The sequence below is a fragment of the Crinia signifera genome, chromosome 11 (genome assembly GCF_055691185.1).
Source record: "Crinia signifera chromosome 11, ASM5569118v1, whole genome shotgun sequence".
NCBI lineage: Eukaryota > Metazoa > Chordata > Amphibia > Anura > Myobatrachidae > Crinia > Crinia signifera.
This window is the reverse complement of record NC_139227.1, coordinates 94,631,387-94,659,137: the sequence shown is the minus strand read 5'-3', so window position 1 is coordinate 94,659,137 and position 27,751 is coordinate 94,631,387. Positions and strand designations below refer to the sequence as shown.

Sequence of the window (27,751 nt, the reverse complement as noted above, 5' to 3'; positions counted from 1 at the left end):
GCTGCACGGCAGAGGATAGGGGAATGCTAGACAATGATGCGGCGCTGTGGCTGGGCCGGACTAGGAGGTGTCCCTGGTGGGCAGAGTGCCCTGCCTGTCTGCTTTATCAATGTACCGTGCACTGTACAGTATATATATATATATATATATATATATATATATATATATAAATAACATATATATATCTAAAAAAAAAGACCGCACTCTGCTCTCATGTATGATGATAGGGGGGTGCTCCACCAGATGAATTGAACATCAGTATATAACGTGGGAGAAATGGGCACTCAACAAGGTCAAGGTTCAACTTGTAGATTTATTGTTTATGTAGCAACATGTTGTATTCCGACGTAACGTGACATTTCGGTCTTCTCAAGACCATCATCAGGAATTAGTACAGCATTTCAATAGAAAACATCAGACAGGCAACATGGCATCCTTCCTCCTGAGAGGACACACCTCAACTACCTCACCGGGCCAGCTTATATACCTGGTGACAGGAAGTGACATCATCACTCACTGCCTTTCCTCTATGCATATGTAAAACACATTTACTGCTCTGTTAAACATCGCATAGTGTCATTACGCTAAGTGGCGTATGGCATCATCGGGGGTCAGGGAGGGGTCGATACAAATATTTTTTGTTGCCCAATGGTTCTGTCTACTGGTTCTGTAAATGTGCGCACTGTGCCCGACAATAATGCAGTATAAATGTATTTTCCTCTGCTCATTTGTCCTCTGCGGGAGAAGTCTGGCAGCTAATGAGGACCAGGCCTGGGATTCATTAGGCCCAAGCCATGGAATAATGGTGGAGGGAATGGAATAGGGTTAAAATGACGTGATTCCCATATTGGCCCCATTCCCTGCACATGGGCTGAAAGCTGGCAGTATTGTGCCTCTTGTCGGGGATGTGGGAGGTCACCCACTCTTCCAGGAGTCTCCCTAACCCCCCAGGAGTGTAAGTAAGGATACCTAACCATAAGTAGGTATTTCAGGTCAACTGCTTCATGCACCATCCGTTCTGCCAACACCTGTTGCCATATGTCACCCACCAGTCTCACCCTCTACTAATTCCTGAGGGTGTCCCCTAGTTTAGCTATGCCTTTATAATCATGATAAAAGCCATCTCCTCAGATGGGGGAGTAACGCCATTTTCTTGGTGACATTTTATGCTGCAGCAGAGCCATGGACAGATTAAGCCTTCGGGGGGGCTCGGGTCACTTTAGATAGGGGGCCCCCTTCCACTTATCATTACTGGCCGCACACTGCACAGGAGTATATTATACTGTCAAAACACAGTAAAGTAAAGGCAGTATAAACTTGGTAAATGGGTAGCTGCAGGGTGGGATATATATATATATATATATATACCACATGAAAAGCCTGTGTTTGTCCCTCTGTACATTACTCTGTAGGAGACCTCACAGGCTCAGTGCTGCCTCTGATTAAAAACCCTCCCATGACGAGGCCGCTGCTTCTGTCTTCCATGGGCCTGAGAAACCTGTGATGAGCTCCATTAATCAGAGCTCAGCACAAGCTATTCAGCCTCTGACCACTTGTGCAAAGTCTCATGTATCAACTCCCAGTAATGCACTGCAAGTTGTGCAGTCAGTGTGCCTTGGCTCCCGATGCTCAGCACCATCAATCATTGTCACAGGGCCGGATTAAGGTGTGTGGGGGCCCTGGACAAAAAGGTCTGCGCCCCCCCCCCCCCCCCCCCCCCCCAGTAGGGTTAACACCTCCCTCCCCCCCCCCCCCATGGGGTTGGGAAACACCCCCCCTTGCGGATCCCGGCTGTCTTGCGGGTCCCGGCTCGGCAATATGGTATCGACTGTACAGTGTCCCCCCATGTGCACCACATACTGTTATTGGATACATTGGGGCAAATGTATTAAGACTAATAAAGTGATGAAGTGAAAGGTGATAACACAGCAGCTCCTAACTATCAAGTTACAGGCTGGGTTTGTAAGAAAGTCAGGAGAAAACCCAAACACACAATGGTCCTGATTCTCATTGCCTCGCTCCCCAGCGTGTTTGCACAGGGGAGCGATGGCAAGTGTCTGCATTTATGCGCATGTGCAGATGCTTGGTGCGAGCGGGCATGGCGAACTGATTGCTCTCTGTCCCATTTGCACCTGGCAGTGTGGGCAGTGGCGCTCGTAGATGTGAGACACCAGAGGAGTGTCTCACATCTGCGAGCGCTGTAGATCGCCAACCATCAAATGATTTCCTCCCCGCATGCAAGCTGAGAATGGATGTTAATGCAAAACATCCATTTGCATGCATTCTGGGGTCACTGGTCGTACGAGGGGGGGGGGGGCGGCAGTGAGGGTAGTGGGCAGAAAATTGGTGGACTCACAAAGCTGCGACACCATGCATCACACCCAGTAGAGTGCTGCACAGGTAACTCTGCCAGACGGAAACCATACATCACACCCAGTAGAGCGCTGTACAGGTAACTCTGCCAAACAAAAACCAAACATCACGCCGAGTAGAGCGCTGCAAAGGTAACTCTGTTATATATAATTTACTTGTGTTCAATGCGCATCAATTGTGAATGGCAGCCTGCTATCTTCCCATAGGAGGGATACCATCCTCCTTAGACTGTATACTTGTATTGTGGAAATGGGATAGCTTGGCGCACATTCACAAATAAAATGTGAGTTGTTTATACTTTAAAAACAACATTTATTAGCATAAAAATACATACATATTACACATGGACACTTTTGTAAAACACTGGGATAAAATACAGATATTTGACCTCACCCTAGTTGATGTTTGCGGTGGGCTTTCTCTTAAAAGAAATAAGACCTGCGGCACCACCGCAGAAGGCTTGAGGGTAAGGATCCCAGGGGAAAGTGCAAGTGCGTCCTTTCGTAAAGTGTCCAGGTGCCAAAAAGTGCAAGTGCACTGGCAGATTAAGCAGCAACGCGTTTCGGAGAATGCTTCTCCTTCCTCAGGCTGTATAGCCTGAGGAAGGAGAAGCATTCTCCGAAACGCGTGGTGCCGCACGCGGTGGTGTCGCAGGTCTTATTTCTTTTAAGAGAAAGCCCACCGCAAACATCAACTAGGGTGAGGTCAAATATCTGTATTTTATCCCAGTGTTTTACAAAAGTGTCCATGTGTAATATGTATGTATTTTTATGCTAATAAATGTTGTTTTTAAAGTATAAACAACTCACATTTTATTTGTGAATGTGCGCCAAGCTATCCCATTTCCACAATACAAGTGTACAGGTAACTCTGCCAGACAGAAACCATACATCACACCCAGTAGAGCGCTGCACAGGTAACTCTGCCAAACAAAAAACAAACATCACGCCGAGTAGAGCGCTGTACAGGTAACTCTGCCAGACAGAAACCATACATCACACCCAGTAAAGTGCTGCACAGGTAACTCTGCCAGACAGAAACCATACATCACACCCAGTAGAGTGCTGCACAGGTAACTCTGCCAGACAGAAACCATACATCACACCCAGTAGAGTGCTGTACAGGTAACTCCGCCAGAGGGAAACCATACATCAAACCCAGTAGAGTGCTGTACAGGTAACTCCACCAGAGAGAAACCATACATCACACCCAGTAGAGCGCTGTACAGGTAACTCTGCCAGACAGAAACCATACATCACACCCAGTAAAGTGCTGTACAGGTAACTCTGCCAGAGGGAAACCAAACATCACACCCAGTAGAGCACTGTACAGGTAACTCTGCCATACAAAACCATACATCACACCCAGTAGAGCGCTGTACAGGTAACTCCACCATACAAAACCATACATCACACCCAGTAGAGTGCTGTACAGGTAACTCTGCCAGATGGAAACCATACATCAGACCCAGTAGAGGGCTGTACAGGTAACTCTGCCAGACAGAAACCATACATCACACCCAGTAGAGCGCTTTACAGGTAACTCTGCCAAACAGAAACCATACATCACACCCAGTAGAGTGCTGTACAGGTAACTCTGTCAGAGAACGCCTTGGGTATTGCGTAGGTATATGAGTATAAGTGGGCCAGTCTGGTTCCTACCATCCACGCTCACTCATTATACACTGCCATAGTACAGCTTCTACACTGTATACAGCGGCTGTCTGCCTGTTTCTCTTCCAACTAAGCATTATGTTTGGGGACAAATGCATCGCTTTTGGTGGTGTCCAATGCGACATTCCCCAGGTGCCTCCACAGCGACGCGTTCATCACACCCACCTCTTCAGCAGTTTAGACTGCTGGATTTAAAGGAGTGATTATATTCAACAGAAAACCAGGTATATTTTATATTGAAATACTGTAAATGCTGGAAGTGTAGCATAGTACATGTACATATATGTAAAATAATGTTGCTCCTGATGGGGGACCACGACAGATATAACCTGAAGGCCAGGAAACTGCTGCTGTATTTGATTCCTTTATGCCCCGTCTGGCTGGCAGCTTCTCCCCTGGTACTAGCACCAGGAGTGGCAGCGTGCGGCAGAGAACACACCCACCCTCCTAGACACATTATATAGACACATTATATATCAGCAATGGCTGAGAATAGCGCAGTAAGTGCTGGAACATTACACTTCCCTTTCACCCAAAATATCTCGCAAACTTTATTATAAGTTGAATAACTTGAATTAAAAAAAGCTCCCATACCCCGAGTTTCCCGTCCTGCGCGTGTTAACACGATTTTATGCCATAAATAGATTTGTGTCTTTCTAATTTTAGATCTGACTGTTTCATAATATTAAATGCAATTATAAATATAACAGGATTCTGCATTGGTCAAGCTACAAATGCAGCGCTAGCCTAATGGGGGAGTCACATGCGAGATTACAGCGCGGCGGCTTCCTTTACAGTAACGCAGTCACCTAAAGGGATAGTTACTATAGTGGGGCTGTGTAAACTGCACATAGCAACCAAATTGTACGTATCATTTATCTAGCTCCCTCTAGAAGACCATAGGTCCAAACTGATTGGTTGCCATCGGCAACATCTCCACTTCAGCAAACCCGCACTTATAAATATGCCCCATAGTATCCAACAACAACAAGTAGATTACAGGTAGAGTCTCTCGTATCTGGAGATCTCTTATCCGAAATATTCCAAAAACTGTGTTTTTTTTAGAATACTTCGGATTTTTTTTCCCCTGCCCCCTTTTTCAAACTTACCAAGTCCCCCGATGTCCACAACGGCCTTCAGGATCTTCTTCAGCGGTCCCAAGAGTGCATTGCGCGGACGTGCCGATTACGGCACTGGTGCGCCTGCAAACTCACACAATGCACCCCTGGGACTGCTGGAGAAGATCCAGAACGCCGGGGGATGCCAGGGGACCCCGTGGGACCATCGGGGGGGGGGACGGGACGGGACGACCGGGTAAGTATGTAAAAAAAATACGTAAAAATCCCTTATCAGAAATGCTTGTGGTCCAGAGTATTTCGGATAAGAGATACTCAACCTGTACTTGCTTTTAAGGGACATCAAGCCTAAATGTTTTATAAATTATGCAAATCCAAATCGTAAACAATAGTCTGCAATGAAAAAATAATTTATTCAGAATATGGTATTAATTGCTAATTCTCTTATACTGACCATATATGATCCGCAGACATAAAACTAGAAAAATATATAGAAAGGATGGAGAATAATTCAACTGTCATGATGCACACATCCAAACAAGTTGGATTATACCCCATCCTTTTACTAGCCGCAGGAGTGGCAGCGTGCGGCAGAAAACACACCCACCCTCCTAGACACATTATATAGACACATTATATATCAGCAATGGCTGAGAATAGCGCAGTAAGTGCTGGAACATTACACTTCCCTTTCACCCAAAATATCTTGCAAACTTTATTATAAGTTGAATAACTTGAATTAAAAAAAAGCTCCCATACCCCGAGTTTCCCGTCCTGCGCGTGTTAACACGATTTTATGCCATAAATAGATTTGTGTCTTTCTAATTTTAGATCTGACTGTTTCATAATATTAAATGCAATTATAAATATAACAGGATTCTGCATTGGTCAAGCTACAAATGCAGCGCTACCCTAATGGGGAAGTCACATGCGAGATTACTGCGCGGCGGCTTCCTTTACAGTAACGCAGTCACCTAGAGGGATAGTTACTATAGTGGGGCTGTGTAAACTGCACATAGCAACCAGATTGTACGTATCATTTATCTAGCTCCCTCTAGAAGACCATAGGTCCAAACTGATTGGTTGCCATTGGCAACATCTCCACTTCAGCAAACCCGCACTTATAAATATGCCCCATAGTATCCAACAACAACAAGTAGATTACAGGTAGAGTCTCTCGTATCTGGAGATCTCTTATCCGAAATATTCCAAAAACTGTGTTTTTTTTAGAATATTTCGGATTTTTTTTCCCCTGCCCCCTTTTTCAAACTTACCAAGTCCCCCGATGTCCACGACGGCCTTCAGGATCTTCTTCAGCGGTCCCAAGAGTGCAATGCGCGGACGTGCCGATTACGGCACTGGTGCGCCTGAAAACTCGCACAATGCACCCCTGGGACTGCTGGAGAAGATCCAGACTGCCGGGGGATGCCAGGGGGCCCCGTGGGACCATCGGGGGGGGGGGGGGGGGGGGCGACGACCGGGTAAGTATGTAAAAAAAAAATGTAAAAATCCCTTATCCGAAATGCTTGTGGTCCAGAGTATTTCGGATAAGGGATACTCAACCTGTACTTGTTTTTAAGGGACATCAAGCCTAAATGTTTTATAAATTATGCAAATCCAAATCCCAAACAATGTAAACAATAGTCTGCAATGAAAAAATAATTTATTCAGAATATGGCATTAATTGCTAATTCTCTTATACTGACCATATATGATCCGGAGACATAAAACTAGAAAAATATATAGAAAGGATGGAGAATAATTCAACTGTCATGATGCAAACATCCAAACAAGTTGGATTATACCCCATCCTTTGTATATGTATATATTGTATTTGTATGTATTGCATATGTATGTATTGTATAAGTATGTATTGTATATGCATGTATTGTATATGTTTGTAATGTATATGTATGTATTGTATAAGTAAGTATTGTATATGTATGTATTGTATATGTATATGTATGTATTGTTTAAGTATGTATTGTATATGTATGTACTGTATCTGAGAGAAGATTTGGGAGAATTTTCCCATTTTTTAAAGCGGCAATCCTTTATATAGCAAAATCACCTGTTTTTTTTTTTCAGTGTAAATGATTGCGGCTTTAAAAAGAACTGGGAAAACTCTCCCCAAATCTCCCACCTTCTGATTCCCTCACCCTATTACTTTGGGCCCATATGTGAGATAAAGGGCCAGGTGCACTAAGCTTCAAAAGTGATAAAATGGAGAGTGATAAACAGCCAGCCAATCAGCTCCTGCCTGTCATGTCACAGACTGTGTTTGAAAATTGTCAGGCATGAGCTGATTGGCTGGTTGTTTATCACTCTCCATTTTATCACTTTTGAAGCTTAGTGCATCTGGCCCAAAGCGAGTGCTACTGACTGACACTCTCCCGGAGCTAGGAAGCTGCAGGTAGAACATAAATCTCCCCGTATGCACCATGCGCCAGGTCTGCGGTGCTACACACTGATGTATCTCAGGCATCTTGCGGTTAGTAAATGGCATTTGTCCACTGTACACTGTCTCGTGTACTACAGATCCGGGATGTTCCTGTGTCTCTGAGACCCCTGGCTGAGCTCAGACACCCCCAGTACATGACATAGCACGGGCCCAGCACACATTGCTTCACTTACGCACACAGGATTTCGTGGAACGCTGCAGCCAAGAGCCGCTATATGTTTTGGCATCGGATAAAACCAACTCAGTTTCTGTCGACACCATAGGAAAACACCAGGTACTTAAGATGTTCTAAATGTACCAGGTGCTATGAAAACAGGACTTACCGCCTGGATTAGATGCTTTTGCTGTGTGAGGAGAGCAATTATACAAATACCCTACAAGCGAAAACACAAACTATATTTCACTTCCTGTTCAGAGACGGCAGCGTGATAACATGGCTGCCGGAATACTACGCAATATTTCTGGATGCACGCCGTATACATGTGGTCATGGGACTCAATGTGCATCAGGTGCATTACTCATGTAGGGCGCAGCCAAGACATGTTCTTCATATGCTCCTGAGCTGCATATGTCCTAAGTTTGTACAAAGTCGCAGCCCTTCCACCATCGCCATTGGACACAAGGATTTACACTTTGCAGCAGCATTAGCATAAAGACAGAGGCACGACTGTGGCTCAATGTGAATCAGGTACCACCTAAACTTCCAGTCTACAACAGTAGTTGGTGCCAGGGATACAAAGTGACTTGTCCCTGGCTACTTAGGGTTGATGGCACTGGGTCTCAGTCCAAGACCCGATAACGTCTATGAGACCCTGGCTAACATGTTGCAGGAAGGAAACTCATTGTTGGTGGAGCAGATTCTCCATCAGATTGTGCTCAACAGAAAGAAACATTAATCCCCAGAGCGAATTATTCTTCTCTTGCATAAGATAAATTCTGAGTAAATTCCATAACAGAATCTAATTGTGCTGACGTCTCTAATTCAATTGTAAATGTAGGGAAAAGGCAAGGCACTGTGTACGGCAGGTCAGTCATCAATTCTCAGTGTGTCAATGGCATTACGTTGCAGACATTTACTACACTGGTAAATAAATCATGAAATACGTATTATAAGATTCATAGAAGACTCTGAAAATTGGGCCCATTGAGGAAGAACAAGAACAAATACCCCTATATAAGTGGCTGGGGGTTCTCACACGACGAATGGTTACACCAGCTTTATGTACTATTTCTGGTCATTGTGGCAGCTGGTTATGTCTCTGATGGTCTGAGGGCACTAGCTCGCAAGGTGGGATGATAATATAGCCCACTTCTAACACCAACTAAAGGCTTCCCCTGCACTAATAACATGTGTGTACTATACTAACAGCCACCTACACACTCACATCACAATGTGTGTACTCTACTAACAGCTGCTGAAGGCCACCTACACACTCACATCGCAATATGTGTACTCTACTAACAGCCGCTGAAGGCCACCTACACACTCACATCGCAATGTGTGTTCTCTACTAACAGCTGCTGAAGGCCACCTACACACTCACATCGCAATGTGTGTACTCTACTTACAGCCACTAAAGTCCACCTACACACTCACATCGCAATGTGTGCGCTCTACTAACAGCCACTGAAGGCCACCAACACACTCACTTTGCAATGTATGTACTCTACTAACAGCCACTTAAGGTCACCTACACATTCAAATCGCAAGGTGTGTACTCTACTAACAGCCACCTACACATTCACATCGCAATGTGTAAACTCTACTAACAGCCAATGAAGGCCACCTACACACTCACATCGCAATGTTTGTGTATTCTACTAACAGCCACTGAAGGCCACCTACACACTCACATTGCAAGGTGTGTACTCTACTAACAGCCACTGAAGGCCACCTGAACACTCACATTGCAAGGTGTATACTCTACTAACAGCCATTGAAGGCCACCTACGCAATCACATCGCAATGTGTGTATTCTACTAACAGCCACTAAAGCCCATCTACACACTCACATCGCAATGTGTGTGCTCTACTAACAGCCACTGAAGGCCACCTACACACTCATATCGCAAGGTGTGTGCTCTACTAACAGCCACTGAAGGCCACCTACACACTCACATCGCAATGTGTGTACTCTACTAACAGCCACTGAAGGCCACCTACACACTCGTATCGCAATGTGTGTGCTCTACTAACAGCCATGGAAGGCCACCTACACACTCACTTCGCAATGTGTATATTCTACTATCAGCCACCTACACATTCACATCACAATGTGTGTACTCTACTAACAGCCACTGAAGGCCACCTACACACTCACTTCGCAATGTGTGTATTCTAACAGCCACCTACACATTCACATCACAATGTGTGTACTCTACTAACAGCCACTAAAGTCCACCTACACACTCGCATCCAAATGTGTGTACCCTACTGACAGCCACTGAAGGCCACCTACACACTAACTCACATCGCAATGTGTGTACTCTACAAACAGCCACTGAAGGCCACCTACACACTCACATTGCAAGGTGTGAACTCTAATAACAGCCACTGAAGGCCACCCACACACTCACTTCGCAAGCTGTGTATTCTACTAACAGCCACTGAAGGCCACCCACACACTCACTTCGCAAGCTGTTTATTCTACTAACAGCCACTGAAGGCCACCTACACATTCACATTGCAATGTTTGTGCTCTACTAACAGTCACTGAATGCCACCTACACACACACATCACAATGTGTGTACTCTACTAACAGCCACCTACACATTCACATCGCAATGTGTGTACTCTACTAACAGCCACTGAAGGCCACCTACACTTTCACATCACAATGTGTATACTCTACTAACAGACAATGAAGACCACCTACACATTCACGTCACACTATGTGTACTCTACTAACAGCCACTGAAGGCCACCTACACATTCACATCACAATATGTGTACTCTACTAACAGTTAATGAAGGCCACCTACACACACACATCACAATGTGTGTACTCTACTAACAGCTCCTGAAGGTCACATACACATTCACATCACAATGTGTGTATTCTACTAACAGCCACTGAAGGCCACCTACACACTCACATCGCAAGGTGTGTACTCTACCAACAGCCACCGAAGGCCACCTACACACTCGTATCGCAAGGTGTGTGCTCTACTAACAGCCACTGAAGGCCACCTACACACTCACATCGCAATGTGTGTACTCTACTAACAGCCACTGAAGGCCACCTACACACTCACATCGCAATATGTGTGCTCTACTAACAGCCATGGAAGGCCACCTACACACTCACATCGCAATGTGTGTACTCTACTAACAGCCACTGAAGGCCACCTACACACTCGTATCGCAATGTGTGTGCTCTACTAACAGCCATGGAAGGCCACCTACACACTCACTTCGCAATGTGTATATTCTACTATCAGCCACCTACACATTCACATCACAATGTGTGTACTCTAATAACAGCCACTGAAGGCCACCTACACACTCACTTCGCAATGTGTGTATTCTAACAGCCACCTACACATTCACATCACAATGTGTGTACTCTACTAACAGCCACTAAAGTCCACCTACACACTCGCATCCAAATGTGTGTACCCTACTGACAGCCACTGAAGGCCACCTACACACTAACTCACATCGCAATGTGTGTACTCTACAAACAGCCACTGAAGGCCACCTACACACTCACATTGCAAGGTGTGAACTCTAATAACAGCCACTGAAGGCCAACCACACACTCACTTCGCAAGCTGTGTATTCTACTAACAGCCACTGAAGGCCACCCACACACTCACTTCGCAAGCTGTTTATTCTACTAACAGCCACTGAAGGCCACCTACACATTCACATTGCAATGTTTGTGCTCTACTAACAGTCACTGAATGCCACCTACACACACACACATCACAATGTGTGTACTCTACTAACAGCCACCTACACATTCACATCGCAATGTGTGTACTCTACTAACAGCCACTGAAGGCCACCTACACATTCACATCACAATGTGTATACTCTACTAACAGACAATGAAGACCACCTACACATTCACGTCACACTATGTGTACTCTACTAACAGCCACTGAAGGCCACCTACACATTCACATCACAATATGTGTACTCTACTAACAGTTAATGAAGGCCACCTACACACACACATCACAATGTGTGTACTCTACTAACAGCCCCTGAAGGTCACATACACATTCACATCACAATGTGTGTATTCTACTAACAGCCACTGAAGGCCACCTACACACTCACATCGCAAGGTGTGTACTCTACCAACAGCCACCGAAGGCCACCTACACACTCGTATCGCAATGTGTGTTTTCTACTAACAGACACTAAAGGCCACCTACACACCAACATTGCAATGAGTGTGCTCTACTAACAGCCACTGAAGGCCACCTACACACTCACATTGCAAGGTGTGTGCTCTACTAACAGCCACTGAAGGCCACCTACACACTCACATCGCAATGTGTGTACTCTACTAACAGCCACTGAAGGCCACCTACAAACTTGCATCCAAATGTGTGTACTCTACTAACAGCCACTGAAGGCCACCTAAACACTCATATCACAATGTGTGTGCTCTACTAACAGCCACTGAAGTCCACCTGCACACTCACATCGCAATGTGTATACTCTACTAACAGCCACTGAAGGCCACCTACACACTCACATCCAAATGTGTGTACTCTACTGACAGCCACTGAAGGCCACCTACACACTCGTATCGCAATGTGTGTACTCTACTAGCAGCCAATAAAGGCCACCTACATACTCACATCCAAATGTGTGTACTCTACTAACAGCCACTGAAGGCCACCTAAACACTCATATCGCAATGCGTGTGCTCTACTAACAGCCACGGAAGGCCACCTACACACTCACTTCGCAATGTGTGTATTTTACTAACAGCCAACTACACATTCACATCACAATGTGTGTACTCTACTAACAGCCACTGAAGGCCGCCTACACATTTACATCACAATGTGTGTACTCTACTGACAGCCACTGAAGGCCACCTACACAGTAACTCACATCGCAATGTGTGTACTCTTCTAACAGCCACTGAAGGCCACCTACACACTCGCATCCAAATGTGTGTACTCTACTGGAGGCCACCTACACACTAACTCACATCGCAATGTGTGTACTCTACTAACAGCCACTGAAGGTCACCTACACACTCACATTGCAAGGTGTGTACTCTACTAACAGCCACTAAAGGCCACCCACACACTCACTTTGCAAGGTGTGTATTCTACTAACAGCCACTGAAGGCCACCTACACACTCACATTGCAATGTGTGTGCTCTACTAACAGTCACTGAATGCCACCTACACACACACACACACATCGCAATGTGTGTACTCTACTAACAGCCACCTACACATTCACATCGCAATGTGTGTACTCTACTAACAGCCACTGAAGGCCACCTACACATTCACATCATAATGTGTATACTCTACTAACAGCCAATGAAGGCCACCTACACATTGATATTGCAATGTGTGTACTCTACTAACAGCCACTGAAGGCCACCTACACATTCACATCACAATGTGTGTGCTCTATTAACAGTCACTGAATGCCACCTACACACATACACAACGCAATGTCTGTACTCTACTAACAGCCACCTACACATTCACATCGCAATGTGTGTACTCTACTAACAGCCACTGATGGCCACCTACACATTCACATCACAATGTGTATACTCTACTAACAGCCAATAAAGGCCACCTACACATTCACATTGCAATGTGTGTTCTCTACTAACAGCCACTGAAGGCCATCTACACATTCACATCACAATGTGTGTACTCTACTAACAGCCAATGAAGGCCATCTACACATTCACATCACAATGTGTGTACTCTACTAACAGTTAATGAAGGCCACCTACACACACATCTCAATGTGTGTACTCTACTAACAGCCACTGAAGGTCACATACACATTCACATCGCAATGTGTGTGTATTCTACTAACAGCCACTGAAGGCCACATACACACTCACATCGCAAGGTGTGTGCTCTACTAACATCCACTGAAGGCCACCTACACACTCTGCAAGGTGTGTGCTCTACTAACAGCCACTGAAGGCCACCTACACACTCACATCGCAATGTGTGTACTCTACTAACAGCCACTGAAGGCCACCTACACACTTGCATCTAAATGTGTGTACTCTACTAACAGCCACTGAAGGCCACCTGAACACTCGTATCACAATGTGTGTGCTCTACTAACAGCCACTGAAGTCCACCTACACACTCGCATCCAAATGTGTGTACTCTACTGACAGCCACTGATGGCCACCTACACACTAACTGACATCGCAATGTGTGTACTTTACTAACTGCTTAGAAAAGAGCACAACATCACTCCGTATGTATACCACTTATCACCCGGGATTGCATAGGACTGAGCGTTTCCCATCACAGTGAATGTATGTAACACTACACAATGTATATGTACAGCACAGTATTTACCTATATATGCCATGATGAGTGTATGCAGCACTGCACAGTGTATATTTACAACAAAGTATATACTGTATATATGCCACGATGAGTGTATGCAGCCCTGAACAGTGTAAATGTACAGCACAGTATATACTGTATATGTGCCATGATGAGTGTATGCAGCACTACACCGTGTATATGTACAGCACAGTATATATCAGAGCTGGGCAACACCGGCCCTCCAGATGTTAATGAACTACACATCCCAGGGTGCTTTGCATTAGTTTTGCTATGTGGCCATGCTGAAACTGATGCAAGGCATGCTGGGATATGTAGTTCAACAACATCTGGAGGGCCGGTGTTGCCCAGCCCTGGTATATATCGTATATATGCCACGATGAATGCATGCAGCACTACACAGTGTATAGGTACAGCTGAGCGCAGTATATACCGTATATATGCCATGATAAGTGTATGCCGCACTGAACAGTGTAAATGTACAGCGCAGTATATACCATATGTATATGCCACAATGATTGTATGCAGCACTACACAGCGTATATGTACAGCACAGTATACACTGTATATATACAATGATGAGTGTATGCAGCACTATGCAGTGTATACTGTATGTACAGCATACTGTATATATGCCACGAAGAGTGTATGCAGCACTACAAAGTGTATATTTACAGCACAGTATATACCAGGGTTGCCGACCCTCCCGGAATTTGCGGGAGTCTCCCGAAAATCGGGTCCTTCCTCCCGGCCCCCGGAAGGGTGGGCAACCCTCCCGGAATCAGGGGGACCCCCACTGAGCCCCCCGATCGCGGCATTTATATGCCGCAATCCGCGGGTCTCAGGGGAGGGGGCGGAGCTAAAACGGCACAATCGTGACGTTTTAGCACCGCCCCCTCCATGGATAACTGTCATTTCGGCTATTTATTGTAATGGGGGCGGGGCTTAATGACGTCACAGTTAAGCCCCGCCCCCAAAACGAGTAATGCTAGATTCCTCTCCGGGCTTCTCCCGGAGAGGATTTCTTCAAAGTCGGCAACCCTGGTATATACCGTATATATGCCATGAAGAGTATGCAGTTCTGCACAGTGTATATGTACAGCACAGTATATACCTTATATATGCCACAATGAGTGTATGCAGCACTGCACAGTGTATATGTACAGCATAGTTGCCTACCCTCCTGCATTCTGCAGGAGACTCCCTGAAATAACAGCAATCTCCCTCTCTCCCTCATTAGTCTACCAATCTCCCTCATTTCACCTAGCCCACATTACACTGTCGCATATTTGGAGGAAAAAGGAATGAGAGATAGATACATTTACATTGAATCATCAGCGCCATTCCCCAGCACTTTACAAGTATAGTAGCTCTTACTAACTGCTTTGGGGCTCTTCTATATTTGGATATAAGTCATTATAAAAGATTCCCCTCAGATGTAGCAGTCCACACCCACGCTTCTAGGTGCCACGTTCACAATCTCTTTTCACACTTTCTCCATATATGGAACTAGACACGCCCTTTGGGTGGAGCATGACACGCCCCCCTCAATGGGGCGCTCTGCAAAATTCTACCAACTATAATCTCCCTGAAACTAGTTTTCAAAAGTAGGCAAGTATGATGTACAGCAGAGTATATACCGTAAATATATATGCCACGAAGAGTGTATGCATCACTACACAGTGTATATGTACAGCACAGTATATACCGTATATATGCCACGAAGAGTGTATGCAGTACTGCACAGTGTATATGTACAGCACAGTATATACCCTATATATGCCACAATGAGTGTATGCAGTACTGAGATCAATCCACCTGAGGTTTTCTGCCATCAGGGATGTGGGGGAGTATGTGGTCAAGGTGGGGGGAACTGGGATCAGTATCACTTACCTGGATCTGGGCAGAGGGGTATATGGTCAGGTTGGGGGGTGGGGATGGGGTGTTGGGCGGGGGGGGGGGCTTGGGGTAAGCATTACTCACCCATTCCTGGGCAGAGGGGTATGTGGTCAGGCTATGTGTGTGTGTTTGGGGGGGGGGGGTATGTGGTCATTTGTGTCTCCATCTCAGCAGCCTGGGAATAGGGAAACCCCCATCTGATTTGTTTTTTATTAAACCCTGGGAGAAATGTGGAATGAATTAGGCAGCAGCACAGAGGATCACAGCGGGAGGTTACTGCAAGCTGTCTTTGGCTTTGGTTATATGGTAGAACTCTGTCCCGTGTCCAGGGCTATGACCACAGGGATATCCCTGTTTATAGAGTGTCAGCTCTTGGGCAAAGTAGGCCGTACATTAGTTATTTTTATTTTGCCCTTAAACTCGTGATAGATTGTTCTATCCTGTAACAATGTGAGAAGTGACTGGAAACAGCGTTATGGGAGGTAACTACCATTAATTAGGGCTGGATATTAATGAGCCGCAGCCCTATAGGCATACTTGCCTACCTGACCCTCTCCATGTGGTAGAAAATGCTCTGTTCCTGGACTTCCCAGGTAATGTATGATTGCCATCACCTGTTGTGAGACACCTTTACCTAGCTCCCCACAGGTGATGGCAATCCCCCCCCCCCCCCCCCCCCGCCTGAGAACATGGGGTATATAATATAATACTGCCTCACAGCCTGGGAACATGGGGTATATAATATAATATTGCCTCACAGCCTGGGAACATGGGGTATATAATATTGCCTCACAGCCTGGGAACTTGGGGTATATAATATAATACTGCCTCACAGCCTGGGAACATGGGGTATATAATATAATACTGCCTCACAGCCTGAGAACATGGGGTATATAATATAATACTGCCTCACAGCCTGGGAACATGGGATATATAATATAATACTGCCTCACAGCCTGGGAACTTAAGGTATATAATATAATACTGCCTCACAGCCTGGGAACTTGGGGTATATAATATAATACTGCCTCACAGCCTGGGAACATGGGGTAATAATATAATACTGACTCACAGCCTGGGAAATTGGTGTATATAATACTGCCTCACAGCCTGAGAAATTGGGGTATAATATAATACTGCCTCACAGCCTGGGAACATGGGGTATATAATATAATACTGCCTCACAGCCTGGGAACATGGGGTATATAATATAATACTGCCTCACATTGGGGTATAATAATGCCTCCTAGCCTGAGAACTTGGGGTATATAATATAATATTGCCTCACAGCCTGGGAACATGGGGTATATAATATAATACTGCCTCACAGCCTGGGAACATGGGGTATATAATATAATACTGCCTCACAGCCTGGGAACTTGGGGTATATAATATAATACTGCCTCACAGCCTGGGAACATGGGGTATATAATATAATACTGCCTCACAGCCTGGGAACTTGGGGTATATAATATAATACTGCCTCACAGCCTGGGAACTTGGGGTATATAATATAATACTGCCTCACAGCCTGGGAACATGGGTTATATAATATAATACTGCCTCAGAGCCTGAGAACTTGGGGTGTATAATATAATACTGCCTCACAGCCTGGGAACATGGGGTATATATTATAATACTGCCTCACAGCCTGGGAACTTGGGGTGTATAATATAATACTGCCTCACAGCCTGAGAACTTGGGGTATATAATATGGTACTCTTTACCTAGAACGGCCACAATCGCGGGCATCGCAGCTAATTTATAATGGCCTGCACGATGACCGCGATGCCCGCGATTTTACATAGGGAATAATGTGAAATGTATATTGACCGCGATGCCCGCGATTTTACATAGGGAATAAAGTTAAATTACAATGACCGCGATGGCCGTGATTTTACATGTTAAATGGATAATTGAACTCAATTTAAATAGGGAACAATGTTAAATGGGCAATTGAACCCAATTTACATAGGGAACAATGTTAAAGGCACCCTGAAGTGTGAAATGCCCCCCCCCCCAATTGTTAACGCCACCCCACGATCAACGTGAACCCGAAGCGTGGCGAGCGCAGCGAGCCCACGAGGGGCGGCGGTACGCGTCCTCCGACCTTTTCATACCCCCACTATCCACGTCGGCGTGGAGTTGAGAATAGAAAGTGTGGCGAGCCACAGAGCCCGAAGCGTGGCGAGCGCAGCGGATACCTGTGAAGCCCGTGAAGGTACGCGGATACCTGTGAAGGTATCCGCGTCCCCTCGCGGGGCTCACTGCGCTCGCCACGCTTTGGGCTCGGTGGCTCGCTGCGCTCGCCACACTTTCTATTCTCAACTCCACGCCGACGTGGATAGTGGGGGTATGAAAAAGGTCGGAGGACGCGTACCGCCGCCCCTCGCGGGCTCGCTGCGCTCGCCACGCTTCGGGTTCACGTTGATCGTGGGGTGGCGTTAACAATTGGGGGGGCCATTTCACACTTCAGGGTGCCTTTAACATTGTTCCCTATCTAAATTGGGTTCAATTGCCCATTTAACATTGTTCCCTATTTAAATTGAGTTCAATTATCCATTTAACGTTATTCCCTATGTAAAATCGCGGGCATCGCGTCGGTCGCATCGCATGCGTTTTTAGCCGCATGCGATGCGACCGACGCAATTTTTTTTTACTCGCGATGCCCGCGATCTAAATCGCTGTGGCCGTTCTAGGTAAAGAGTACCTATAATATAATACTGCCTCACAGCCTGGGAACATGGGGTATATAATATAATACTGCCTCACAGCCTGGGAACATGGGGTATATATTATAATACTGCCTCACAGCCTGGGAACTTGGGGTATATAATACAATACTGCCTCACAGCCTGGGAACATGGGGTATATAATATAATACTGCCTCACAGCCTGGGAACATGGGGTATATAATATAATACTGCCTCACAGCCTGGGAACATGGGGTATATAATATAATACGGCCTCACAGCCTGGGAACATGGGGTATATAATATAATACTGCCTCACAGCCTGGGAATTTGGGGTATATAATATAATACTGCCTCACAGCCTGGGAACTTGGGGTATATAATATAATACTGCCTCACAGCCTGGGGACATGGGGTATATAATATAATACTGCCTCACAGCCTGGGAACTTGGGGTATATAATATAATACTGCCTCACAGCCTGGGAACATGGGGTATATAATATAATACTGCCTCACAGCCTGGGAACATGGGGTATATAATATAATACTGCCTCACAGCCTGGGAACATGGGATATATAATATAATACTGCCTCACAGCCTGAGAACATGGGGTATATAATATAATACTGCCTCACAGCCTGGGAACATGGGGTATATATTATAATACTGCCTCACAGCCTGGGAACTTGGGGTATATAATATAATACTGCCTCACAGCCTGGGAACATGGGGTATATAATATAATACTGCCTCACAGCCTGGGAACATGGGGTATATAATATAATACTGCCTCACAGCCTGGGAACATGGGGTATATAATATAATACTGCCTCACAGCCTGAGAACTTGTGGTATATATTATAATACTGCCTCACAGCCTGGGAACATGGGGTATATAATATAATACTGCCTCACAGCATGGGAACATGGGGTATATAATATAATACTGCCTCACAGCCTGGGAACATGGGGTATATAATATAATACTGCCTCACAGCCTGGGAACTTGGGGTATATAATATAATACTGCCTCACAGCCTGGGGACATGGGGTATATAATATAATACTGCCTCACAGCCTGGGAACTTGGGGTATATAATATAATACTGCCTCACAGCCTGGGAACACGGGGTATATAATATAATACTGCCTCACAGCCTGGGAACATGGGGTATATAATATAATACTGCCTCACAGCCTGGGAACTTGGGGTATATAATATAATACTGCCTCACAGCCTGAGAACTTGGGGTGTATAATATAATACTGCCTCACAGCCTGGGAACATGGGGTATATATTATAATACTGCCTCACAGCCTGGGAACATGGGGTATATAATATAATACTGCCTCACAGCCTGAGAACTTGGGGTATATAATATAATACTGCCTCACAGCCTGGGAACATGGGGTATATAATATAATACTGCCTCACAGCCTGGGAACATGGGGTATATAATATAATACTGCCTCACAGCCTGGGGACATGGGGTATATAATATAATACTGCCTCACAGCCTGGGAACATGGGGTATATAATATAATACTGCCTCACAGCCTGGGGACTTGGGGTAGTTACACATATATAAATGCGCACAACTTGGGGTCACTGGAGCAGATAGAGTAACCCGCAGTTTCCTAGTCCGGGGCTCACAGAGGGTATTATTTATAATTGGATCTATAGTATTATAACCATCCCCTGCCCCCCACATAACACACCAGCCCCCCACATACACTGCAGCCCCTGTCCGCCACTTTACACACCAGCCCCCCGTATACTACACACCAGCCCCCCACAAATACAGCAGCCCCCTCCCTCCCCCGCATACATCCCACCACCTTAGTCTGGGCAGAGAGCACCCATAACAAATGAAGTGTGACCCTATCCGGGCAGCTCCCCCCTCCCCGGACACAGACTCACATTCACCCCTAATAACATTACTGTCATGTGTCCTTTCTTCTTATTTTTATCTGAAAGGCTTTTTTTATGGAGAAGGTTTAATGGTCCATACACCAAGACCCCCCTCCCCCTGTGTCACCACCCTCTTATTAACCAGACAGGAGGATTCCTGCGTCTGCTGAACGGACAGTGGGGCGCATCTTGCGTCTGGATCAGGGGAGAGGTGTCAGCTCTGTCTGCAAGTCCCAGCTCCAAAACCCGAAGGGACTGGACACCCTGAGCACAGGGGCAGAGAGAACGGGAGACCGGAGAGGAAGAGGGGTTGAGACAGACAGGGAGAAGGGGAGACAAAGGGGGAAGGAGGGAGCCAGAGCGCACAGAGAGAGCGCACAGACTAAGCGCACAGAGAGAGCGCACTTGGAATCAGAGACAGACCAGGAGGAGAGTGCCAGGGAGTGTCTGAAAGTTGGGAGAGAGAGGAAACAGGACAGAGAGGGGGAGAGAGAGAGAGGGGTAGAGGGGAGGGAGCTTGAGGAGAGACTCTGGTGCCCCTCCAGAAATTAAGGACGCATCGGGCCTTTTATTTTAGGAATGAATGCTGATCCATGTGTCTCTTATTGTGAACCCCCCGCCATGGATTGTTACTACAGCCCGGGTCCTCACAGCAGAGAGCTGCAGAGTTCTCCTTTTAGGGCATTCCAGCCCAGTGATAAGTTTAGTCCTGCTTTCCTGGCCAGCAAAGGACAAGGCTTTGGGGATAAGTCCAGGGGCACCTACCAGCCGGAGTGCCAGTCTTTGGATGGGAGCGAGCAGCAGTCAGGCTCTTTCAGCAAGTACCAACCTCACCACTCCCAGCCCCACATCTACATGCAGAACAGCTCCTGCAAGTCTCCATCCGACAGTCTGAAACTGCAGGACAGTCCCGGGGACCCCCTGATACCCTGCTACGGTAAGAGAAGCCTCCTGTGCCCACAGCACCCCCTCTGCCAGCGTGACCCCCCCCACACACCCACACACGCAACCCCTTATCTCACACACTCCTGCACCCCCACTGTCAGTGTGACCCCGGCATCCTATCTGTCAGCGTGCCCCCCGGCGTCCCCTCTGTCAGCGTTCCCCCCGACACCCCTTATGTCTCCGTGCCCCCCTGCACCCCCTCTGTCTGCGTTCCCCCCGGCACCCCCTGTGTCAGCGTTCGCCCCGGCACCCCCTCTGCCAGCGTGCCCCCCTTGCACCCCTTCTGTCACCGTGCCCCCCCTCTATCAGTGTGCCCCCCGGCACCCCATCTGTCAGGGTGACCCCTGGCACTCCCTCTGTCAGCGTGCACCCCTTCTGTCACCGTTCCCCCCCTGCACCCCCTCTCTCAGCGTGCCGCCCTGCATCCCCTCTATCAGCGTGCCCCCTGCACCCCCGCTGTCAGCGTTCCCCCGGCACCCCCATGTCAGTGTGCGCCCCGGCACCCCCTCTGCCAGCGTGCCTCCCGTGCACCCCTTCTGTCACCGTGCCCCCCTGCACCCATTCTATCAGTGTGCCCCCTGTACCCCCTCTGTCAGCGTTTCCCCACCATGCACCTTCATGTTACCCAGAGACAGAGATCCCAGTTCTCCGCTTCCCATTGAGCTGCGATCCTGGTGCGGTTACACTGTGTTCATACAGTTTATTTCCCATCACTTTTATACTTTACTCTGGACTCATTGTGATGTACAAATGTCATTTCTGTCTTGCGAAGTTTATTGCGTCTCCCATCAGTTGTATTAAACCTCTGCTCCCATAAACGCGAGAATCCAACGCAACAAAACCAATGTACTATCATATACTGTGTGCGGTTTGTGTTGGGGCTGGGAGAATTGTATTGTTACTTGTTTAATGCTTTTGTGTGATATTCCCAGTCTGCGTCATTCCTATTGGTGGCTATTAATAATTATTGGAGGCTATTAATAATTATGACTGTGATATTTCCTGGTGGATAATTGGTTTTATATTTAGAAATGATGATATTCAGGGTAATAATATCAGATTAATCCACTGTGATCCTCTAAATGATCTAAATGACCCCAAGGTACTAATTTTACCCCAGCCCCAGTGCCGCAGCCTTTTATGCCTGATTAGACGCATTTACAGACTGCTTTACTCTCTGCTCACAATTAATGGGGATTAAATGTCATTTAACGCGCGGTGCCCCGTTGGGTGTTTGCATTGGGAACGGGCTGTGCCTTATTTATAAAAGGTTTAGGTCACCCCACTGCAAAGGTTTATTATCACCAGTGATGCTGACAGCTGCGGGGTGAGTATACGATAACGAGCGATGTAACCGATTATATCCAGCACAGGAAAACTGTACTTTATGGGTTTTAAGTATTATTATTATTATTATTATTATTATTATTGTCTGGTGTTTTTAAAAGGTTTCTACATTTATTTCCCTATTACCTCTATAGTCCTATAGAAAGTATAAGAAACCAGAAATCACCTACAATTATACATAATGATCACAGTCAAGTGTGGAATACATCTGTACAATAGGAATCAAGTCAACGAAGTAACAATAGTAATAATAATAATAATAACAATAATAATTAGTATTATTATTACGCAGTGGTAACTAATGCCTTCATTGATGTGGTTAATAGGATTAGCGCTGTATGTACTAAAATGACCGGCTCTTGGCGCAATAACTGCCTTCGAGCTGCAGGATGAAAGGAATTAAACTAAACACTGATATCTGAATTGATTAGAATTATGACATGATTAATGTGCCGACGGCGATGTCCAGGCTGTACTCTCCACGTTCATAAATCAAGGGCACTGCTGAAGTGCGGCGATCAACTCCGATAGCGCTTACTGTAATATTGATTTGTTGCTGTCAGAAGGATAAAAAAAAAACGTATCCTAAAACCCACATTACTGTAACAGGATCCAAGGAGTTCAGGGCCCAGATGGCTGGCTTAGCACTGAGACTGATAAATGTTCTGCGCTGCGCAAATGTGACGCAAACATGTTACGATTTATAAAGCTAAATCTACTGTCCAGTGAATATATTATATATATATATATATATATATATATATATATATATATATATATATATATATACACACACATCTAAATTTACAGTAGTATTTAAAATAAATAATTGCAACCCACTTTACTCCGTGTCAGGGACTTTAACGTATTGCGCATTTACGCAATTAAAATACGCAGTTCCACATGCACTAAGGAGGCAGATGCGTTAGAAGCAAGTTTGGTGACTAATTTGAAATAAAATAGTTATTACACCGATGTATCGAGAAAAGGATAATAATAATAATAATAATAATAATAATAATAATAATAATAATAATAATAATAATAACAATATAATCACAGCAGTCATGATTTGTCCTGGCCTAAATAAACACCATCCAGAATGAGAGGAACAGAAGGTTAGAGGTGAAATCCATTAAGGACCTGACACAATCTCAGTACATCCCATATACAATAATTCCCATGGACACACAGTGGATGATTGCTCATGTGACAGGTACACGACATTGCTGCAATGCATACAAACATGGACACAGTATTATTACATACAGTATTATTCATGTATTTATTAACAGTTTCTTATATAGCGCAGCATATTCCGCAGCGCTGTACAAAATACAACAAACTGGGTATTTACAGACAGTCAAAAGGTAGGAGGGCCCTGCTCGCAAGCTTACAATAGACAGCATATAATACTAGTTTCATGGATAGAATTTATAGTTTGCATATGCTTAAATATTGCCAGCTAGTGTAATCATTTGTTAGGTGCCCATTTCAGTTCTGTATTTCCATTGTTTTATTATATATATATATATATATATATATATATATATATATATATATATATATATATATTGCATATCTAGAGCTAATCTATGTATTTGGGAGTAGATGTAAGTTAATGATTGTCCCTGTAATAGTGTAGTGTTCCCATATCACGCCCCTGTGCTCATTATTAGGGTTGTTACTGGTCACATCATCCCAAAAAGAAGGATGTAGCCTTAAATCTGTCCTTCAAACACTCTGATTATTTATTGGGATATGACAACTGCTTCTGATTTAACAGAAAAAATATATATTTATTTCCCCCTGGATTTAGATCAGACGGGTTTAAGTTAGCTGATTTGTGACCCAGTCTGTGCAGAGAACATTCTATAGATTACAAAGTCGTGGAAGAGACCTGACACTTCCCTGAGCGTTCTAATAGACTGGTTCTTCATGTATGGAACTAATACAGCTTCATACACAGATAATAAATGTATCTTGTATCTCATTTGACATCATTATGATTGAGTCAGAAATAAATCATATGGGTAATTAGATATATATTCCGTATATATATATATATATATATATATATATATATATATATATATATATATATATATATATATATATGTATGATCACATTTATATCTAATTACCCAGTTGCTTGGATGGTTCCTACTTTCTTCTAATTTCATGTTTCTATGGGGCTGAGTATCCCTTAAAAGCAGGGATGAGGGAGTACTGTATTGTGTAACAATGTTAATTATATAAGTTAAATCAGATAAAGCGCCTATATCATTTTCTACATTTTACATATACACCTATAGCAGTCCCGTATACGCTAAATATTGGGAAACAGGGTCATATGTATAACATAGATGGCATCAAATAATTGATTATAAGTTAATTATTCATATGGATTTGGTAGAATTATTCTTACATTTTGTAATTGTAAAGGTGATGATTTGTCTTAAATGATTTATTGCTTCCCTTTCTATTAATGAAATCATATGTCTGGAGAGGGTTCTGAGCTATAGGGTCCTCCCTTACATCACTAGGTTATAGGAATTATACAACTGGCATTATCTTCTAGAATTGTGCATACCTGTTGCTACTGTTATATCAATATCATATAAAACATTCAACAATGATCGGGGGTTTGGGGGACATTCAATCCTTTAATAAATCACCCAATAATGCCTGCTCACATGTGCCTTAATCTTATATATATAATGTTAAATAAAAATGTTGAAGTGGGTGTATACTGTATATATATATATATATATATATATATATATATATATATATATATATATATGTTCTATGTATATTATAAATATATATTCTGTGTATAAATATCCTGTGTATATTTTCTCCTCACATGACTGCACATTGCGAGCAACCCCAGGCCCACGTATAGGGACACTGTTATGCCTTTCATAACTTTTTTTTTTCACCAAAAAAACATAATTGTTAAGGACATCTATACATATTTAAAGTTGGAGAAGTTGTCAAATCAGTATCCACATCACCCTCCCACTTGTCTGGTGCATTTTCTTTATTTTGATATTAAAATACAAGCAGAAGTTTGTAATTTGATCTATTTTCTGAAAAAAAGTCACACAAATTAGGATTTTTTTTTCTTTTTTTACAAAATATTTTCTTAAAGCATTATTTATATTTTGTGTCCTTGTGAGATTTCAACTCACACAGTGTAACTACACACCATTATGTGCATAGTTTCTAAAGGGATACTCACAACAATAATGCCCAAAAAATAGTTTATATCGGTTTCTAATTAAAGATAATCTTGTAATATATACATATTGTTTAAATTCACCAAAGTATCTATTTTTATTGAAGTCAATTTTCAGATTTTTTTAAAATATTTAAATTGTTCAAATGAATCAGTACCAACAATTGCAATAAAATGTATTTTATTTTATGAATGACACAAATTTTGAAATGTATCCAATTGAAAAATAGGCTTTAATCCATGCTAAAGATTCCGTATTTATTGTGCGTAATTAAATATAAAGTCTTTGCCCTATCAGTGTTCCTATCAGAGTATAACCCTAAATCAATATGTCCCTTTCAATTTTTCTTGGCTTTAACTTTTAATTTTTCTTGGCTTTAAGTTTCAAGTGTAAACCTTTTTTCTTTTTTTTTTCTTTTTTAAATTTTACACCATGTTGAGAAAAAAAATCATCTGTGTTTACATGTACATAAAGAAGCCACCGCATTTGGTTTATAATAATTAGTGGAAAGCAAATCAAACACATTTTTAGAAATCTTTTTTTCATTGAGTAAATCATTTTATGTAGGCAAATATACAAGTTGTTTTACAGCATTCAACTCTTCATATACCAAATCAAGTATTATTAGCAGATATTTCCCTTCTCTATGTGGAAATTTATGTCTGTATTTCAAAGCTTTTCCACTTTAGCCTATACATATATATATATATATATATATATATATATATATATATATTTATATATATATATATACATATATATATTTATTTACATTTTAGTTTCGCAAGTAGCAAATTATTTATGTGTAATTATGTCTTCAAAGTAAATCTCAGGCATTATTTTGGCTTGATTGAGAGGAAAAGAAAAGTTTTTGTGGAACAGTGGTTTAACTTTATTGCCACTTGAAAATATTTGTAATAAGTGGTAAAATATTGAAAGTAAATCTCCTTGTAAGGGGAAACTGTTTTTCCATTACAAAGCTGACAACCTTTCTTTTTAAAACCTTATTTCCTGATTGATTGATCATAAATAAATAACTAAAAACCATTAGATTAATTTATAAACCCGTTTTCAATAGTTTTGCATCTAAATTAAGGGAAATATATTGAGGGAAATTTAATAGGATGAGAGATTAAAAAAGTGAGAGATTTAGTAAGACATTTTTTTTTAAAGCAGCAATCATTTACACTTCAAAACCAGTTTAATTTTGACGTCTAAATGATTGCCGCTTTAAAAAAAACTGGATATTTCTTCCCAAATCTCTCATTTTCTGAATCTCTCATCCTATTAAATTTCACCCATTGACTTTTATCTGTATACATGATATCCTTTTATTGTCCCAGTATAATCAATATTTTTTTTAACTGACCAGAAAATGTATTCAATTAATAAAATATCAAGATTATGAAACAAAATATAAATAATAATAATATTAATAATAAACTGATATTATTATATATGTAGCGCTCCAAAAGCACAAGACTTATTATTTTGTTTGTGTCCGCAATATAAAAATATATATTTTTTTATTTGGTTTTACTTTTTTAAGTTAACTATGATAGTTAATGTCCACCACAATTATATTTGGCA

The 27,751-nt window shown here is 43.5% G+C and overlaps 1 protein-coding gene across 2 annotated transcripts in view; it reads left to right on the top strand.

Annotated features, from left to right (window-relative positions):
- The window catches only part of ALX4 (ALX homeobox 4), a 160,661-nt gene that overhangs the window by 54,407 nt on the left and 78,503 nt on the right, over positions 1 to 27,751 (top strand). The window contains exon 1 of one of the 2 annotated variants that reach the window (XM_083163676.1): positions 21,169 to 21,561. The exons of the other annotated variant lie outside the window; for it this stretch is intronic. Coding sequence (XP_083019802.1) covers positions 21,204 to 21,561 — 358 coding nt within the window. The 5' untranslated portion in view covers positions 21,169 to 21,203. Of the gene's footprint in view, positions 1 to 21,168; positions 21,562 to 27,751 lie in introns of those variants that run through there. 2 annotated transcript variants of the gene reach the window in all.